General features: G+C 38.3%; 1 protein-coding gene across 1 annotated transcript in view; it reads left to right on the forward strand.

Moving 5' to 3' along the window:
• The first annotated feature begins 1,646 nt into the window (after positions 1–1,646).
• Positions 1,647–21,526, forward strand: part of LOC131064553 (eukaryotic translation initiation factor 3 subunit C) — a 32,682-nt gene continuing 12,802 nt past the window's right edge. Inside the window, exons 1-3 of the mRNA XM_057998719.2 lie at positions 1,647–1,828; positions 2,390–3,174; positions 3,351–4,425. Of these exons, the coding sequence (XP_057854702.2) occupies positions 1,805–1,828; positions 2,390–3,174; positions 3,351–4,425 (1,884 nt within the window). The 5' untranslated portion in view covers positions 1,647–1,804. The remainder of the gene's footprint in view (positions 1,829–2,389; positions 3,175–3,350; positions 4,426–21,526) is intronic.

The following is a 21,526-nucleotide window of genomic DNA, read 5'->3' on the forward strand; positions in this document are numbered from 1 at the left end:
TTTCTCACACCGAGTTTTTCTCCTTTTCTCTGTTTGTAAGGGATTGCATTGTATCGTAGTTGTACATGGGTACCAAACATGACCTTGTTGCTGGGACTCTTTATGCATCACATATTGCATAATGATCACTCCCTGAGTTGCACTTGTGGGGGGTGTTGGTGTGAATGTGGTTTTTATACACTTGAGTTTACCTGGGTGGGTGACATATAAATTATTAGATATTAGTTGCTTAATATTTAATATTGTTACTAGTGCATTTAATATTTTCAACTGGTAGTTAGTTAGAGGTAATTTTTACCTCATCACACCTTCACTATACATAGGAGGTGTTTGCACATTTTTAATCATCTTAATATAGTTATTCACATTTGGTGAAACAATATCTCTTATGTTGCTTCTATTTCCATTATGAAGTGCCTTTGGTTTGCAGGTTGTTCACCTGGGTGCTCCTACATGGTATTCATGTGCATTCACAAGGAATTTATAGTAAGCGTAAGATCTCACTTAGCTATACGTGCATCACAATGAAAATCTTGTTGGTTGTCACGATTCTCAAACTAGTTCTCAACATGAGCAACACAAAATATTATTTTCATTAGATTGAGCAACCATGACAGGATTTAGATGAGTGTCTACAAATAAATATTTAGGTCTTGAGTAGGTCGTGGGATAAACACAACACTATGATTATGAGAGATTAAAAGAGTCAATATTAAACACTCTTGGATGAAAAAAATAAAATAAATATTAAGCATTTAAATTTATAAATAAAAATATAGAGATGAATCCAAGGGTGGGTAGGGTGTGAAAAGCAAGGTCACATAGTAAATCACACACTTTAAGATAAGAGTAGGCTATGAAGTACACACAAGAAAAAGGAACTTGATCACCTTAAAATAAAATTTCGAAAACAAGAAATATTACTTACAAAAATTAGATTTGAAAAACCCTAATTTCTAAAACAAAAACCTAGGGGCTGTAGGATAAGCCAATTTTATTAGAAATGGTGTCTATAATTGCAAAATTGACATCCACAACTCATTCACCTCATTTTCCTATTGTCTAAATGCTACAAAGACTAATGGTGGTTACAAATAAATTTAATGCATCTATCGGATTATAGGGTTCATGTTCTCCTAGGCCATATCCTTGGATGTAAATAATTTATGAGTTTGAACAAAGATTTGAAAATAACAAGCAAGAATACAATGGACCTATGATGACATGCATTCATCTATCGTTGATGCTCTTGGATTTTTTATTCTCCTTTGCAAAAAACAAATTTTGGGCCTGCCTAAAAGATTTCTAGGACCTTTCAAATAAATGAATGCATGTCTTTAAATACAACAACCGAGAACATAATTCAACATACTGTAAATAGAGTGTGTTCACAATGACTAATGAAATGATCAATTAGAGAAGAGCTTGAACTTTCAATTTTAGAAGCTAGTGTTAAATATGCGATAATATAACTAGTTTGGTTAGGTTCACATTCATAGGTCTAATACAAGATAAAGAAGAACAAATCTAAAGATTGATGATAAAATTCTAAACTTAATAAAATCATGATATAAGCTAAATTTATATGCATATACCAATTATAAATTAACTATTTCATTTACGTCTCAATCAAAATGAACCTGGAAATATAATTTACATGAGATAACTCTGCCCTAAAAACCCTTTTGCTCTATTTTTGCTACACATTCATCCTCATCTTTCCAGAGCCTCTAATTTGCAGTCTTGTACCCAAACCAAGCAGAGCGAACTTCCGCAGGCATCTCGGAGTCAAATCAAGTTTACAATGGCTTCTCGTTTTTGGACGCAAGTAAGTCATGGTTTTGTTTGCTCTGTTGTTTTCCCTTTTTTGGTAAATGACATCGATTGATTTGTTTCGAATGGTCTTTGAAAGTTGAGGGTTTTGGAGTTTCACAGGCCATTAGAGGTCATATTGACCGAAAGGAAAGCCAAAATCGCCTGTAGGTCTAGTATGTAAATTTAATGTCTTTTAGGACAAATGGAGCTATAGAGCTTAACGACGTAGAAAATACATATCCTCTTTTTTAGAGGATTGTTTTCCATTCTGTTTTTCAGAGTATTTTGGTTTAAATTTTAAATCTCTACAGCAGGCGTGTAGGTCAAAATGGTCTGCAGAACCCATCATGCTGGATAATTGTATATTTACTTATTTAGGAATTTGTTTCTCAGTCTGTAGTGAGGGTCTGTAAATCCAAAACCCTGACAGTAATTGGTAAAATGGTCTCTAGTAACTATGGAAGAAGAAAATTGTATGTTTTTTTTGGTTACGAGAATTGTAGTTTGGCCTTAAGGTCTGAGACCCATTTTATCATCTCATCTGCAAAATTGTATTTTCATTTAATGTTCTTAGGGAGATAGTGAATCTGAAGAGGAAGAGAGTGACATTGAAGAGGAAGAGAATGAAGTTGAGGCAGGGGATAGAGATGGCGGCGATACTGCAGCTAGATCCAAATATCTATCAAAAGCTGCAAGTGACAGCGATGAGTCTGATGATCAGCGAAGGGTTGTTAGGTCTGCAAAAGACAAGAGGTTTGAGGAAATGAGTCTTACTGTTGATCAGATAAAGAATGCCATGAAGATTAATGATTGGGTCAGCTTACAGGAAAGCTTTGATAAGCTTAACAAGCAACTGGAGAAGGTGATCCGGGTCACAGAGTCTGTCCAGGTCCCTAGACTATATATCAAGGCTCTTGTTGTGCTAGAGGATTTTCTGGCGCAAGCCCTGGCTAACAAGGAGGCTAAGAAAAAGATGAGCAGCAGCAATGCCAAAGCCCTCAATTCAATGAAGCAAAAGCTCAAAAAAAATAATAAACTTTATGAAGTTGATATTGAGAGATATAGAGCCAGTCCTGTGTCAGAAGATGATGTGGATAAATCTGATGAGGATGAGGATTCTGAAGTGGATGTTGAGGAAGACCCTGCCAAAATAGCCGCTTCATATATTACAGAGTCTGATGAAGATGAAGATGAAGATGAAGGTCAAGATGAAGAAGGTGGTTGGGAGAAGAAGAAGAGTAAGAGGGATAAATTGATGGACAAACAGTTTATGCGAGATCCAAGTGAGATTACATGGGAAATGGTGGACAAGAAGCTTAAAGAAATAATTGCTGCTCGTGGAAGGAAAGGAACAGGCATGTATACATAGTTATATCTAGAAGGGAAGATTTTTCTCTGTTACTATGAATAAATTTGTTTTGCTGAGAACTAACTTAATTTATTTTGGTATGAAATATCTACCGTTTATTTTAAAAGAATGGCTAGATTTTCACTTCTAAAACTGTGCGCTTCTTTTGATTTTTCCTAACAGGGAGGGTTGAGCAAGTTGAACAACTCACATATTTAACAAGGGTGGCAAAGACACCTGCACAAAAACTAGAGGTATTGGTGAATGTTGTTTCTGCACAGTTTGATGTGAACCCCAGCCTCAGCACCCATATGCCAATTCCTGTGTGGAAGAAATGCGTCCAGAATATTCTTGTTATGCTTGATATTCTGGCTCAGTACCCGAACATTGTCATTGATGATTCTGTAGAGCCTGATGAAAATGAAACCCAGAAAGGGGCAGATCATGAGGGGACTATCCGAGTTTGGGGTAATATTCTTGCATTTCTTGAACGAATTGATAACGAACTCTTCAAAAGTTTACAGTGCATTGATCCTCACACAAAGGAGTATGTTGAGCGCCTGCAAGATGAGCCACTGTTTATGGTACTTGCACAGAATGTTCAGGATTATGTTGAACGGATGCAAGATATGAAGGCAGCTGCAAAGGTTGCCCTAAAACGTGTGGAACTTGTATACTATAAGCCGCAGGAGGTCTATGAAGCCATGAGAAAACTGGCCGAGATGCAAACCAGGACAGATGCTGCTGCATTTGAAGCTGATTTAAATGGAGTTGAAAATGGAGACATGGATGATTATGATAGCAAAGCTGCTAATATAGAACCTAAGCCAAGTGAAGATTTTAGAGGACCTCCAGCATTCATTGTTACTCCAGAGATTGTGCCGCGTAGGCCAACATTTCCAGAACATAGCAGGACCCTAATGGACATTCTGGTTTCTCTGATCTACAAGCATGGTGATGAACGGACAAAAGCAAGGGCCATGCTTTGTGACATCTATCACTTTGCTATATTAGATGATTTTTCAGTTGCTCGAGATTTGTTGCTTATGAGTCACTTGCAGGATGGTGTACAACACATGGATATTTCTACACAGATACTTTTTAATCGAGCTATGGCACAGCTCGGTCTTTGTGCTTTTCGAGCGTCTTTAATCTCGGAAGCCCATGGGTGTCTATCTGAACTCTATGCAGGCGGGAGGGTTAAAGAACTACTGGCCCAAGGGGTTTCACAAAGTCGATATCATGAAAAGACTCCAGAGCAGGTTTGCATTCTTTGGGACTGATGTCTTTGTATAGGATTGGCAAATGGTTTGATTTTATGAATTGGATACTTCTCATAGCAATTTTGGAAATCCAGGTAATAGTTGCTGAGTTATTGGTCTGTTTGATTTTGGATATCTTGATTTTGATCAATAATTTTACACTTTCTTTAAACATATACACGAATGTTGTCATGCATGCTATGTTTTATATGCAACATATTTATAACTTTACTTTATATAGCAATATGGATGCATGGATTGAAAATCTCATTTTAATATGTTTTGTTCTATACAATTATTTTGGGCACCAAATGTAAGGTTCCAACCATGAGCCTCATTGAGTCACTTATATAATTTGTAGCTTTCCTCCCAAATGCTTATTTGTAACCTCAGTTTGCCCCTCTTGACCTGAAGGTGAGAATTGGTTTTAGTAATTGAGATTATACTTGTAATTTTGAAAAACACCTTTGTTAATAAAAATATCATTTTCAGAAACACAAGGAATTGATAGGTTTTTTGCACAAGTAAATCCATTTAGCTCATTGCATTATAAAACCTGAAATGATTTACAAATTAATTAGCACCCTTATCACGTGTTATGCATAAGCTGCTTATTCAGTAATTTTACTGAATATAACAATGGAAACTTAATTATGCTAATAACTATTGTATGGAAGTTTTAAAGGTGATCAAAGATCCCAGCTCCTTGCCAAGTGGCGTCTTCCGTAGGTAGACCCCTCCATTTAACCAACTACTTTGTAATAGACTTATTCTTGAATCTCTTTTCTTGCATGTCCATGAAAACCAAATGGAAAATACAGAGAGAGGGGAGGGGGGGGGGTTGGTGAATCGGTATTTAATCTTCTTTTAGATACAAATCTGAACAAACCAACAATACTAAGCCAAAACACAAGGAGAACACAAGACATATCTCGTGGAAAACCCTTGCAGGTAAAAAACCATGGCAACAATAGCTTCCTTAAAACAAATGGGCACCAACCCAGGTACAACAGGGAGCTGCAACTCACATACAAAGCACCAACTTCAGTACACAAGAGGCTCCAACCCCTTAAGAAAACACAAAACCTGATTTAACAAAAAAAACAAAAAAAACAACCCAAATATAAGACCACTGTTTTATGCTGCTGTGTATAAAACACTTAAGATTTAGATCAGCTTCTGCAAGGCATTTTTATTCCTGCAGATTCATTTTCTTTATAACACAGAGAACTTAAGCATAGCAGCATTCACACATAAACTATTCAATCAACATGGCACACTCTTTCATACACTGCAATTTCTATCATGCTCTGCACTCCCTTCCACGCACAGCAACCAATCTCATGCACAGTAACACTTCTTACGCACAGCACTAGCCGTCACGCATGCAACTCTTCTTTCATGCACAGCAGCACCATAACATAGTCGATTCTCTGTCTATCAAGCCCAAACACGTCCTCACACAAAAATTTCTTACTTCACACCATCTTTGATAACTCCCACTCAAATTGAATTTTCCATTCGTCTTTCAATTTCTGTTTCTTCTAATCTCAGATGAAACGCAAAAAGGAATGGCACCAAGTCAAATGCTCATGACTGGAGGAATGTATCTATGCTGCCTGGAAATCTGAAAGATTTGATTCTTGAGCAAAGACTCCCAATCCTTCCTATTCTTCTTACACTATTCACAATTATCCTCAGCAATGACAAGTAGAAAAGTCTTCACGCCAGGTAGGAGTCAGAGACTCTTGCAGCTCTAAAGATATGAAACACACAGCAGCACTTATAATATCGATGCTCACATTAATTTTTTAACTCCATATTACCTCATTTACTTTTGCTATAGTTTGCAATAACTTTAACGAACTACCATTTCCAGCAACACACACCTGTCAACCATCCATGGCAATAGAGAAACCCACAGAAATGAAAGAGGGATGTGCTCACGAAAAAAAACCGTCTTCAAGAAAAAACACCTCTTTTTAAATCACATCAAAACATCAATATCCTTTCATCATGCCATTATAAAAAATGCCCAAAAACCATTAATAACTATATTTGAATCATATGGTTTTGTCTTTGTGCCACTACACCACCGGAATCAAACAAAGGCACATGCATAAGAAAGAGAAAACTGAGAAAAAAATGTCTCAGAAAAAAAACGGGTAAGAAATGAAAGCGCTGCCAAAAGAAAAAAAAACGCCTCTGACCAACAGTCCAGCTGCCACATCATAAAAAACGATCCTCTGAAACTGCCCTTGCAAACCATAACTGAAACTGCAATCCAGAGATAGTATCAAAGAACCTCATTTGAACTACCCCTGCAAATCATAATAGAGAATATAAAACTGCCTCACAGAATGTAATGCCCCTGACACTCTTCAGCACTCAGAAAAGGCTGATTCTACCTGCAGACATTCTCTGCGTTCCCTGCAACAACATCACATACATAACATGTACAAATGGCACTCGCTGAAGAAGAAAGAAATAGCGATCAAACTGATCACCACTGTCTTTCAGAAAATACACACACAAGCCACATGTCCCAAACTGAACGAAAATATTGTTATCAATGACAAAACTTAACAGTCCATAATGGTTTCAGCCATAGTTGAAAAACTCGGACTCGCCACGGACTCGGCAAACCAAAAATTTGGACTCGGACTCGGACTCGTGAAAGACTCGTGAAAGACTCGGCAAGGACTCGGCAAAAAAAAAACCGTGGTTTTACAAAAAAACATAAAGAAATTAATGCATTTAGAGAACATAAGAGCCATAATTGAAACATTACACATGTCACATACTCATAGTTTCAAACTTTCAACTCTAAAATGTATAATACCAAGATTTCTTCAATGCTAATTATGCTTTTATATGGAGCCTAATCAGACTCGGAGGTTAAATTTTCCCTACTTCCATCGGCGCAATTTCCCCCCATATTTTTCGACGGGGGTTTCGGGGCAACGCCCCCAAGTTGGGGTCAAGGGGCATCGCCGAAAGATCCTAAAATTTGACTAAGTCTGGAAAATTGAAGAATCCTCCAAAAACTAGATTTTGCATTATAACTCCTGGAGGTTCGAAACCACTCTCAAACATCCTGACAGTATATATGGAATATAACTTAAAGTCTGGAATGTCATCTTGATCTTCAAATGCCCTGAAATTTGGCTAAGTCTGGAATGTCTTCCTGATCCTGAAATCTGACTAAGTCTGGAAAATTGAAGAATCCTCCAAAAACTAGATTTTGCATTATAACTCCTGGAGGTCCGAAACCACTCTCAAACATCCTGACAGTATATATGGAATATAACTTAAAGTATAAGAGAGTCTATGCAAAAGACTCGCGCGAGTCCTTGCAAAAGACTCGCGAGTCTTTCAGATGGACTCGCCAGGACTCGCCTCGGCGAGTCCTGGCGAGTCGACTCGTGGCTCCCATGGACTCGCGAGTCCGTGGCGAGTCCACGAGTTTTAAAACTATGGTTTCAGCTTCCAAAATTAACTTGCCTTCATCATCTAGTGGAGGTAATTCCAAACATGGAGTAACATGTTGTCCAAGTACCTTTTAGAGTTGGGACACATGAAAGATATTATGGATCTTGCCATTAGTTGTTAGTTTCAATTCGTAGGCAACCTCCGCTATCCTTCTCAAAATTTTGTTTGGTCCATAGAATTTGGGTTTTAGTTTCTTGGCTCCACTTTCCTTGATTGATGACTGCTTGTATTGCTGTAATCTTAGGAAAACCAAATCGTCAACCTCAAATGTCCTTTCAGTCCTTTTTCAATCACCATATATCTTTTGTTGGTTGTGTGCTTGGTGTTTATTATCTTTGAGTGTATTCATAATATCCATGTTTTGTTGCACAAAGTCCTTGGCACCTGGTACATGACTTCCTTGGACGATCAAACTTTCAAATGAGGTTGCTTCGTACCCATACAAGGTCTTGAAGGGGCTTATTGCTATCGACATATGGTGGGTGGTATTATAACAATATTTCCCAAGGTGTAACCATTTGATCCACACATTTTGTTGTCTTGTAACATAGTTCCTTAGGTATCCTTACACCCATTTGTTTACAATCTGTGGATGATAACTTGTGCTTGGTGTGAGTATTGTCCCTACTAGTTGGAAGAGCTCTTACCAAAATAGGCTAATGAATCGACTGTTTCTATCACTGACAATGTTTTTAGGGAGGTCATGCAATCTGAAAATTTCCTTGAAGAAAACATCGTCTACTTGAGGAGCTCTACAGTTGGTGGATATTGCCATGAAATGTGTATATTTGGTAAGGCGATCCATCACCATGTATATGCTGTCTTTGCCTTGTACTTTGGGAAGCCCGGTTATGAAGTCTATAGAAACATATTCCTATTTTTTATTAGGAATGGGTGGTGGTTGTAGGAGGCTTGTTGGATGGGTTTGTTCTACTTTATTCCTGTGGCAAGTCAGGCATTCTTGAACATGTTTGAGGATATCTTTCTTGAGGCCTTTCCATGAGTATTTTTCCCTTGCGTATAAGTTTTATAGTATTTGTTGTGACAAAATTTTGCGCCCTTGCTGAGCTATCAACCCAACAACCTTGTAAAATACAGATTCAACCTTGAAGTGTGGGACCTTGCGCAAGGTGGTTGAATCTTCGGAGAAGGCCGACTTCCTTCTTAATTGAGGTGAGAGGTTTTACCAACTCAACACTTCAAATTCTACTTCTAAACCTACTCTAACAGTTTGTAGGAGATAAGTGAAGAAGGAAATGCAGAAAATGAAAGGAGGTGATGCACCAAGATAAGAGATGTCTCTCATCTTGCCCCAAAATGACACCAAGAATCAATCAAAATACCCTAGGGGTGCACAAACTTCAATTGCATGAATGACACCAAACACTTGTATGGAGGCTATGTTTTGTTGAATGTCAAAAGGGAAGAAGGTTTCCCACAAGGCACACTCAAAAACAAGTTAACACAACATATATGCGAGAGAAAGCCACAAAACACACTTTTCATGAAGGTAAGAAAACATACACAACTTGCTTAAGTTGAAGAGAGGCAAGAATGAGGATTTCATTTCATTCTCAAGCCAATGGCCAAACTTACAATTGTAGAATTGCAAGAAAATATACAAATCTTCTAGACAAGTGAAAGAGCAGAAAGTGGCTCAAGCTAGTAGGGAGAAAACCCTTCACAATGAGGCTTAACAACCTATTTATAGCAAACTGGTCATAGAGAAGAAACCAATGGTCAAAGAGGGGAAACCCTAGCTCTGGCATGTACAAGAGTGTCAGTTTGGGAAAATGGGAAGTGACAAGATCTGACAGGATTGTGCATGCAAGAAACTAGGCCATACCCTGACAAGGCAATCCCAAGAAGAAAAGTACTTCTAGAAGGTGGATTGCCTGACAATCCAAGATTGGAGCACATAAACTTAACATGAAACCCATCATGCAACCATAAATAGGCATGGCCTTGGACTCCACTTGATGGTAAACCTGCAAAATACAATAAATGCACCCCTGTAGCTCCATGAATAAAAGTAGACAAGTTGTAAGAGTTGGTGAAGCATTAAGATTCTCTTGAGTGTTGATCATGCCATTTGGAAGTGTTGTTGGTCATCGGAGATCGAACATCGAGCCTTCAAGAAAACATTGCTAAAGATGAGGAGTTGGGAACTTCAGAGTCCGAAAGACTGTTGGAATGAAAGGCAAATGAGAGAATGATATTGGGTTTCAGGTATACAAGCTAACTCTTACCAAAAAGGTAAGGGTTAGATTGGTTCCTCGAATCTTGAAATTTGACAAGGAATTTTGCATTTCGAGGTTCGGGGAAATAGTTTAACACTTACCAAAAGAGTAAGGGTTAGACCAGTTCCTCAAATCCCAAAATTGGACAAAGGAAGGGTTTTCATATTTCAAGGTTTGGGGAAATGGTCTAACGCTTACCAAAAGAGTAAGGATTTAGACCAATTGAATCTTGAAATCAGACAAGGGAAGGGTTTTTCGTATTTCGAGGTTCAGGGAAATGGTCTAACTCTTACCAAAAGAGTAAGGGTTAGACCAGTTCCTCGAATTCTGAAACTCCAACAAAGTAAGGGTTCTTGTGTTTTGGGGTTTGGGGAAATAGTCTAATGCTTACCAAAAGAGTAAGGGTTAGACCAGTTCCTTGAATCCTGAAATTCGACAAAGGAAGGGTTTTCGTATTTTGGGGAAACGATCTAAGGCTTACCAAAAGAGTAAGGGTTAGGCTAGTTCCTCGAATCCCGAAATCTAACATCCTTTAAGGGGAGAGTTGGTCAGTGGACCTTGAGGTATGAAGGCAAGATGCAAGGATGAAGGGAGAAGGCTAAAAGTCTGCATCATTATGAAATAACACTTGAGAGGTTTCTTGATTCCTTAACTTGGCGCTTGATCAATTTGGGTAGAACTGGTCCATTGAACGCATCTTTGATTGGTTCTCACTTATGGACCAAGGGTGTCATAAAATGACAACAATATCCTTGGTGGCTGGCTATGTAATGGTACTTTTCCTCTATGGTTAATTAAATATTTGGAGTAGATTAAATAAATCAAATATTAAAGTTTAACTTAATGTAATTAACCTTTTCACCTAATATAAATAATCTTGACAGTAAGGCAATTTTAATTTATTATTTATTATAATGCTTTAATACCACATTTAGAAAAGTAAATATAATAATAGATAAATTAATTGTAAATTTATTTGAAAGAAACATTTGAAATATAACCATATAAACTTTATGTACACTAAATACATTCAAGGAGGAAATCTTTACAAACATTAATATATATATCAATAATAAAACATTGAGATAATAATTTGCAGTAGTGAAACATTAGGGCAGTGACTATATGAAATTGATTAATACATATCTGTAAATCATGGAGAGGTTGCTTTCCCGCACGCAAAGGATTAGTTATAGGCCTAGGGTTTCCAGGCAAGGAAGCACTCCAGGAGCACACGGTTCCTACACAGAACCCTGCATGCTTTCATGGCATGAAATAAACACAGCCCTGGCCAGGACACTCCTGAGTGTACGCTGTACCCCGAGTTGGACACACACTGCATGCCCCTTCTCCAATGCCTAATGCCCAACCACCAAGCCTTAACTATCCCCTCTCTTGTGCTCCTTTTAATTTATCTTTCTCTTGTGTTCTTCTCCTTCTCTGGGTATAATCTCCATACCTCCCCCATTCTCTATTAATTTACGGGTTTTAATAATACCCCAAGGGTGATTGCAAAAGTCACACCCTTTCATTATAATAATATTTCTTAATTATTTTGATTAATATATTATTTTATTATAAATTCTTTCACGGGAAAAAGTCTCATAACAGGCCAAGGGGTTGTCATGGTATTCTCTAATGATCTTCTCTTTAATCGTTGAACTCGGTACAAGGCATATTCTAGCTTTGTATAGGACGAGTTCTTCCACCGCCTTATATTCTTCATTTGGTGTGTTCCCTTCTATGATTTCACTAGCTTGTGGATCTTTGGCGTATTGGCAATAATTGAATTCTTCTAATCCACGGAGATGCTTGTTATGGAGTTTAGATGGGGTTCTCGTGAAAGGGCATCTACTACAATGTTATTTTTCCCTTTTGTGTATTCAATATCAAAATTGTATGCTTGTATTTTATTTACCCATTTTTGTTGTCTATCGTTTAAATTCTTTTGATCTTGGAAGAATCTTAGGCTATTATGATCCGTTTTTACAACGAATCTTCCACAAACTAGGTATTGCGTAAATTTAACTAAAGCATGCATGTTTTGCTAGCATCTCCTTGTCATATATGGAATAGCTCCTTTTGGTTTTCTTTAGTTTTCTACTTTTGAAGACTATAGGATGTTTGTTTTGCATTAACATTGCTCCAATGCCTTCTCCAAAAGCATTACATTCTAACTCGAATGGTAAGGAAAAGTCCAGAATTGCTGAAATAGGGCAAGAGCTCATTACTTCCTTAAGTTTCTCAAAAGCTTGTTGTGCCTCTTCATTCCAAGAGAACACATCCTTCTTGGTTAAGTTAGTCAATGGGGCAATCATCTTTGAAAAACCCTTGACGAATCTTCAATAGCAATTGCAAAGTCCCAAAAATCCCCTTAGGTGTGTTAAGGTCCTTGGTTTTGGCCAACTCCTTATGGCTTCATTCTTTTCCTCATCAATGTTGACATTGTGAGCACTGATTTTATGTCCTAGGAACATAATTTCCTCTACTTCAAATTCACACTTGTATAGCTTGGCAAATAATGATTGTTGTTCAAGTATTCCCAACACTTTATCTATATGTCTTAGATGTTCCTCCCAAATTTTGTTATAGATTAAAATATCGTCAAATAATGATTGTTGTTCAACTATTCCCAACACTTCATCTATATGTCTTAGATGTTACTCCCAAATTTTGTTATAGATTTAAATTTCATCAAAGAAGACTAAGAGAAATTTCCTTAGTTGTTTTCTAAAAGTGTGGTTCATACATGATTGGAAAGTAGTAGGACTGTTTGTTAGTCCTAAAGGTAAGGCAAGAAACTCATAGTGTCCATAATGGCATCTAAAAGCTGTTTTGGGGACATCTTTTCTTAGCCTTATTTGATGGTATCCTAATTTTAGGTCGATTTTTGAGAAATATATTGCTCCATGAAGTTTATCGATTAGTTCATCAACTCTAGGATGAGATAACTTTTTTTAATTGTTTTCTTGTTCAAAGCTCTATGATCTATGCACATCCTCAAGGTGCTGTTCTTTTTTTTGACTAGCACCACAAAGGAGGCAAAGGTACTAGAACTATGCTTCATGTGACCCATTTCAAGAAGCTCTTTGATGGTTTTCTCTATTTTCTCTTTGAACTTTCGGGGGTGACTATTAGGTGTGCTGATTATGGGCCTAGTCCCTTCTTCAAGTTCTATGGTATGTTTAAAACCTCTCTTGGGGGGTGGGGGAGTCCCGGTGGGGTGTTGCCAAAAACCTTCTTGTGTTTTTGTAAGATTGGTTGGATATTAATGTGTATAGTTTTGCCTTGGGGAGAGGATTTGTTAAGAATCATGCATCGAGAATTCCATTTCCCTTGTCCATGTCCAAGGATTCTTTCCATCTTCTTGGATGAAACTACTCTCGTGATCCATTGGATAGCCCTTGCAAAAGGACTTTTTGCCCATTATGTTTAAAACAAAGTTCTGATTTTGGGAAGTCCAGGTAGAAAGGTCCCAGGGAGTGCAACCATGTGGCACCCAAGATTACATAGGTATCCCCCAAATTTACCATGTAGAAATCTTCTTTAATTGGATTTTTCCCCAAGGTGATGCATAGTTGTGGTATTTTTTTAGTACTGTAGCGTCCTAAAATTGCGACACTTGCAATTTCGACTGCATTTCGGTCTTCACGATGGCGACGCAACACGCAACCTGAATGGAGACCCCAAAACTTGCTCACGACACTGAAAACTGCATTTTTCAAGCACCATTGGCCTGAACCCCCTTGCACCCCGCTGTCCTGGAGGTGGGACCAGAGCGCCCAGCGCCCTGGTCCCTCAGGACCAGAGCGCCCAGCGCCCTGGTCCCTCAGGACCATGGCGCCCAGCGCCCTGGTCCCTGGGTCCTATTTTGGGCCCGGTTTCCTAAGTGATATCGGGTCTTTTTGATTGCAATTTGGAAATATACTTCCCTGGTCGGCCTAAGGTCGGGAAAATCAGTCTATCAGCCCTAATTGACAAGTATATAAACTACATTTTTCTCTCTCATTTGGCATGAGGAGGATAGGTGTACAAAGCGTGGAAACTATACTCAAACATTCAAGCATTCAAGCAATTGATCATTTCAAGTCTCCATTCAAGGCTAAGTGTTGCATTCAAGTCAAGGATTCAACCATTGAAGAGGAGATCACTTATTACATGCTACGTACTACAACATACAACATCTAAACCTTCGCACATAAGGATACAAACATCCTTAGAACAAGGTATTAGTACTTGTTTTACATTACATACATTTACATTTACAGCTCTTGCTCATTTCTTGGTTAATTCCAAAACCGGGGTTTGACCTAAAGGCAAACCCCTAATCCCTAACCCCCCAATCGTCTTCGCTTTTCTGTGTGTAGGTTGTAGGTACGCGGCTGAGATTGAAGATCTGGAATCCTTGTGCAGATACGAACCGATCCCCCTTCGTTTCGCGGATTTTTCGGAGGACCGTGGCGCCGGGCGCCATCGTCCCGACAACTTTTTCTCAAATTTGCAGGACAGCGCCGTATCGACATTTTACTGCTAATTCCAGGTCCGCAGCTTCATCCTATAACCTAAACTCAGTTTATAAGCGAATCTTTATGACTTTCTATGTATTCTTAGCTTAATTTCCTAATCAACATTCTTTACAAAAGAGGGTAGCTTTGCTTTCCAAACCCTTGAAATTCATCTAGCATCCAATCTTACCTTGTGTGGGATTGGATCTTATGAGTTTCAACCCCTCTTTTGAATGTAAAGTCTTCCCCCTAAGTGAAAACCCATCGAATCCTAGCGAACCTCCCTTCTCTCTCCTCGGAGTTAGAAGAGGGGAGACCAACTAGGGTTCGACTGCGATTTTCCGCTTTTACATTTTGGTGAACCCGACGTGAACATCCTTTCTGATTTTTCATGCTTAGATCTGAAAATTGATTCCTTGATTACATTTCCATGTTTGATCTTTTGCAAAATTTTAGAGGTGATTGCATAAAAACCCTAAATTTTCTTTTTGAACATTGAACTTGCGAAATGTTTAATTATTAATGCTTGCTTCAGATCTGCTTTTCTATTATAAATTATCAATTCATATCTGTACTTTAATTTTGAAAATTAAGTGGTTAAATGTCAAAACCCTAATTTTTGAAACCCTCTTAATTCAACCTTTGTCCGACAATTTCACTGATCAAAACATCTCCAAATCAGCTGTAACTTTGGATTCCGCAATAAAATCACAATATCTTTCATCCTTGAAAATTTGGAAAAAAGTTGCGAGGACCGTGTTGCACTTCGAGCGCAATCGTCCCCGACATTTTTTCCGAAATTTCGGGAGCGAGATCTTACTGTGTTTTTCTGCTAAAATTCAGAATTTTGGCTGATTTTGTCAATTATAACACCTTCAAAATTACAGTCAAAGTTGGTCTTGTGATTGCTTGGTTTAAGGCTCCTAATCATTCAAAAATTGACGAAATTGAAATTTTGTGTCAAAATTGTGTTCTTACTGTCTTAAATCTGAAAAGTGTGTTTTTATTCATTCGAAATTTCAGTGCTTTATTCAAATTCTTGCATTTTGTGGCTTTTGAAATTAAGTGCTTAATTACAACAACTTTGATTTCCGCTTTCAAAATTGAATTTTGCGTGAAATTGAATCAATTTTCAAAATTCAAAATTTGCATTGCTCTTGACATTCCCTCTAAAATCATAAAATTCAAAATTTCAGTTTCCCTCTCTTTTTCAAAATTCAAATTTTGCATTTTTCGACAATCTTGATAGGGTTCAATTTTGAGATTGCAACTTTAATTTGGCCTATCTACAGATCGTAAAATCACTCAATTTTTTCAGATTAGCTCTAAAATCATCATACCTTTCATCCCTGCAAATTTCGAAAAAAGTTGCAAGGACCGTGTTGCACTCCGAGCGCCACGGTCTCGGACATTTTTTCCGAAATTTCGGGAGACTGTTGTGATTGCATTTAACAGCTTAAATCTGGAAGATTGACTGTTTTTACTGAAAATTGCTACCTCTAAGATCAAAATCTTTTCTCTCTCTCTAGTGCATGAGTTTTACAACAACAAGCCCTACTTACACTATTCCCGTTAGACGAAGCCGTAGAATTAAGTCATTCCGAGGTTTAACTATCGAGGAGATGGAACCTAATTTGAGTAGCCTTTTTAACGAGGACATGGGTAATTCCTCTAATCCTCCTAATGATGAAGAAGCTCTCCATGAAGTTTCCGTTGAACAACTTTCGAAATTGGATAACCAATTTGACGATTTTCACCAATGGATGTCTCATGAGTATCCCGATAGTCAAGCTCTTCCTTTAATTGAGGGTCTAAAATGCATGCTTCAAAGTGATAAGAATGGAATTGATGTTTTGCGTGGTATTGCACACATTGTGGATTCGAATGTGATGCCTATGAAGAGTTGTGCTGAATCTTTAGGTTATACACAACCTCCTACACAAGTCAATCATTCTATTCCTTTGACAACTCCTATTGCTAGTATACCTACCTTTACATCAAACATAATGGCTACCTCTATACAAGACATTCCTCCTGTGATTACCAGTCATGGGGGCAATCCTCCTCCTTCAATTAATCCTTTTCCTTCATTCAATCCACCTTCTTCGTACATTCCTTCAATGAGTGTTCCTATTACATCTTCACAAATGAACATGATGCAAGGGGGCAATTCATTTAACCATTCCATTCCTCCTTGTAGTGTTCCTCCTATCCAATCATCCCCTATGGTTGACTATCATAGGGTCCCACCACCTTACTCTTTACCCTCTTTCAATAACATCACACCTCCATCTCAATCTAACACACCTAATATGAACTCTTCGACTGAAGCTACCATTAATAATCTTGCACAAACTGTCTCTTCTTTACAGCAACAAATTGCCTCTATGAATCAATCTAAGTTTAGTGTGCCCACATTTGATGTTGCGAGCCCACTTTCTCTTGACATTGTTCGAGCTATCCCTCCTAAGCATGTTGAAATCCCGCATCTGGAGCTTTATAATGGTAAAGGAGATCCTCTAACACATGTTAAGACTTTTCAAACAATTTGTACTGATTTTGCTTACGACCCAAGGTTGCTTGCGAAACTATTCACTAGAACATTAAGAGACAAAGCCCTACAATGGTATTGCTCGTTGCCTTCTTATTCTATTACTTCTTTCGAACAACTTGCAAATGCTTTCATTCAACAATTTCAAAACAATATAAGTCCTAAAGTTACTTTGATTGATTTAATGCATTGTAAACAAGGTGTTAAAGAAAAAGTGACTGATTTCATTGGTAGATATAAGCATTTGTATGCTCAAATTTCTTTTCCAGTGCCTGATAATGATATTCAAAGAATCTTTATTTCTAATTTGCAAAAAGATATTCGAGACAAACTTCTGTTTTTTGAGTTTACTTCTTTCCAACAGTTGTGTGCCACTCTTCACAATTATCAACTGATTGTGAGTCAAATGGAACAATCACATCCTATGGCTCCGAGTGATAAGGGTGATAGCAGTCAACAACCATTTGGGAAGTTTAAACCGAACAGAGATTCCATCAAATTCAATGAAAACATCATCAACAACAATGTGAATGCAGCATCAGGTGTGCCTCCTATTTCTAAATTTTTCAGAAAAGAAAGAAAGTATACTCCTTTGAATGAATCATTGCATGATATTATGAATAAGTTATTGGGACAAAATGTGCTTACTCTTCCTCCTGTACGACAAATTGATCCTGCAAAGATTACTTCACCTTATTTTGATCATAAAGCTTTTTGTCATTTTCATCGTCAGCCTGGGCATGATACTGAAAAATGTTTTTCTTTAAAGGGTAAAATTCAAGATTTGATTGATAATAATACTATTTCTGTTTCTGGAGTGAATGATAAAGGCAACACATCTGTAGCTCCTCCTAACCAAAATCTTCAGATTTTTACTGATCCATTACCTTCTCATACCTCTCATACCTCTAATGCGATTGAGGCTAATGATTCCTCTTTCTCATCTGATGGTCTTGTGTCTATGACTCCGAATGTGATTAACTTTGTAGAGCAGCAAGAAATCCCTAAAGAACCTTCCATCACATTTGATTCTAGTGAAACCATTAGAGCACCTGATGGTCCTTTATACATAGTTGCAAAAGTCAAGAATACACCTTGCCGGGGAGTGCTTATTGATCCTTCGTGCATGGTTAATGTTATTACTGAAGAATTTCTTTTTACTTTGCAATTGAATCAAGTGATCTATGACAAAACAAATGTGATTGTGAAACTATTTGATGCATTTTCTTCTCCTGCAATTGGTTCTATTACATTGCCTATTGAGGTCCATAATAAATCTCTTGATGTGAACTTTGCTATTATTCCTTCTTCCGAACAATTTCGTGTGAAGCTTGGCTATCCTTGGCTATCTTCCATGAAAGCTATTGCTTCTCCTATTCATAAGTGTTTGAAATTTCCCCATAATGGTGAAGTTGTTACTGTCAATCATAGTCTCTTTAAACCAGCTGAAAGAACCTCTAGTGTTCCTATTAATTACTTTTGGCCTAAACAATTCCAATCTCTTCCTCCGCGAAGTGATCATCTTTTTAAATCTTATCAAAAGTGGAAAACAGATATGATCCTATCTCTAAGTGAACCTAGAACACCTAAACTTGACATTCCTCTCATTCTTGAGAAGGAAATTCTTCCTTTGAAAGACAAAACTAATGTCTTTCCCCAAGAAAATTCCCAACCCGTCCCCATGGATGTGACTATGTCTATGCCTAATAAATCTTCTAAGAGTAGACCTATACCTCCTCGTCATGATGGACTTGGTCTTCTCCCTAAACCAAAAATTCCTCCTTTATATGGAGCAGTTCCTCCTCCTGCCTTTTATAGAGAGAAGAGACCTTCTTCTTCTCCTATTATCCAGCCTAAGAAACCACAACCTAAACACCCAAGTGATAAGGATGAGAACATTCCTCCTCCTCAATCTTCTATACTTCCTACTAAGACTAGACGTAATCGTTCTGCACGCGAACGCCGACGAAAGCGTCGTCTTAGGGCTCAAGCAGCTGCTTCTCAAACTTTGCAATCTCCAAAAACACCTTCAACAAGCATTATTCCATTTTCTCCTCAGCCGGATATTGAGCCTAAATCTCCTAAACATAAGATGCATGATGGTCTTGATCCTGTGCGAGTTAAAGATCCTATTTTTATAAATCTTGATGATGATATAGATGAAAATGTTATTCATGATGAAAATGTTACTCCTCTTGCTTCTGACAGTGAATATGAACTTGTTGATGTTGATAACCATTTATCTAATGAATTTTCAAAAGCACTTATCCTAGCTCCTAGACAAGAACAATGTGGCTTGGAACATGAACATAGCCCTTGTTTGGATCTTGTGATAGCTCCATCTGCTGTGTTGGATGTTCCTCCTCTAGCGTGTTCCCTGCCTTCCCGAAACATTGATCAGCAAGATCGGGGGGTAGATGACGTGCTAGACTAGTTACATTAGCATTGCAGATTCTCTCCCCCTTTCTTTTGTTACTTCTTCTATATGTTATTCTCATTCTTCTATTTGTCGTCCTTAGTGTTGTCTACTTGAGGACGATGCAAAGCATTGAGATCTCTTTGGTCTCTCTCATGTTGACTCAAAAGACACATGTGTTCCCTTCTTCTAGGTGACCTTCCTTGATTGGGGAATGAAGAACAATTATACATACATACATATGATATATATACATGACTTATCATACAGCATACTGACTCCGAGGAAAGCGAAGTCACCTCGTGCTTTGTGTTTTGTGTCTATTATCCTTGGGTTTATCTCATACTTGGGGGCTAAATCCTTGCGATAACGTGCTCCTTTCCTTTCTCATTTCTTATGTGTATCACTACGTTAAAACAATCACCCCCGTTGAGGCGTGTGCGATCGCTTTAACGTAGGGGGGCATACACCCTGTCTATCCTTTCAAAGATACTTGAAAATTTCTTGGCAAACTTAGCTTTGTCTTGAAATTTTTGGTATTTCTTTTACATGACTCATAGTGAGGGAACCTTACTACTGACAGTCATGGTTCTCCCTCGTGATCTTCCCTTTTACTTTGTCAATCAAAGTCGTAAGATCCTTAGTCCACTGGGGGCTTGGTGTATCTTGCCTCCTTGACGTGGTGAAAGTCTTTCAATGATTGCTTCCTTGTACTTTACCGGAAGTATGAGCATACATACTCCCGCTAAAGTGGGGGCTAAATGTAGCGTCCTAAAATTGCGACACTTGCAATTTCGACTGCATTTCGGTCTTCACGATGGCGACGCAACACGCAACCTGAATGGAGACCACAAAACTTGCTCACGACACTGAAAACTGCATTTTTCAAGCACCATTGGCCTGAACCCCCTTGCACCCCGCTGTCCTGGAGGTGGGACCAAAGCGCCCAGCGCCCTGGTCCCTCAGGACCAGAGCGCCCAGCGCCCTGGTCCTCCAGGACCATGGCGCCCAGCGCCCTGGTCCCTGGGTCCTATTTTGGGCCCGGTTTCCTAAGTGATATCGGGTCTTTTTGATTGCAATTTGGAAATATACTTCCTTGGTCGGCCTAAGGTCGGGAAAATCAGTCTATCAGCCCTAATTGACAAGTATATAAACTACATTTTTCTCTCTCATTTGGCATGAGGAGGATAGGTGTACAAAGCGTGGAAACTATACTCAAACATTCAAGCATTCAAGCAATTGATCATTTCAAGTCTCCATTCAAGGCTAAGTGTTGCATTCAAGTCAAGGATTCAACCATTGAAGAGGAGATCACTTATTACATGCTACGTACTACAACATACAACATCTAAACCTTCGCACATAAGGATACAAACATCCTTAGAACAAGGTATTAGTACTTGTTTTACATTACATACATTTACATTTACAGCTCTTGCTCATTTCTTGGTTAATTCCAAAACCGGGGTTTGACCTAAAGGCAAACCCCTAATCCCTAACCCCCCAATCGTCTTCGCTTTTCTGTGTGTAGGTTGCAGGTACGCGGCTGAGATTGAAGATCTGGAATCCTTGTGCAGAGACGAACCGATCCCCCTTCGTTTCGCGGATTTTTCGGAGGACCGTGGCGCCGGGCGCCATCGTCCCGACAACTTTTTCTCAAATTTGCAGGACAGCGCCGTATCGACATTTTACTGCTAATTCCAGGTCCACAGCTTCATCCTATAACCTAAACTCAGTTTATAAGCGAATCTTTATGACTTTCTATGTATTCTTAGCTTAATTTCCTAATCAACATTCTTTACAAAAGAGGGTAGCTTTGCTTTCCAAACCCTTGAAATTCATCTAGCATCCAATCTTACCTTGTGTGGGATTGGATCTTATGAGTTTCAACCCCTCT

Source organism: Cryptomeria japonica, chromosome 4 (genome assembly GCF_030272615.1).
Source record: "Cryptomeria japonica chromosome 4, Sugi_1.0, whole genome shotgun sequence".
Lineage (NCBI taxonomy): Eukaryota > Viridiplantae > Streptophyta > Pinopsida > Cupressales > Cupressaceae > Cryptomeria > Cryptomeria japonica.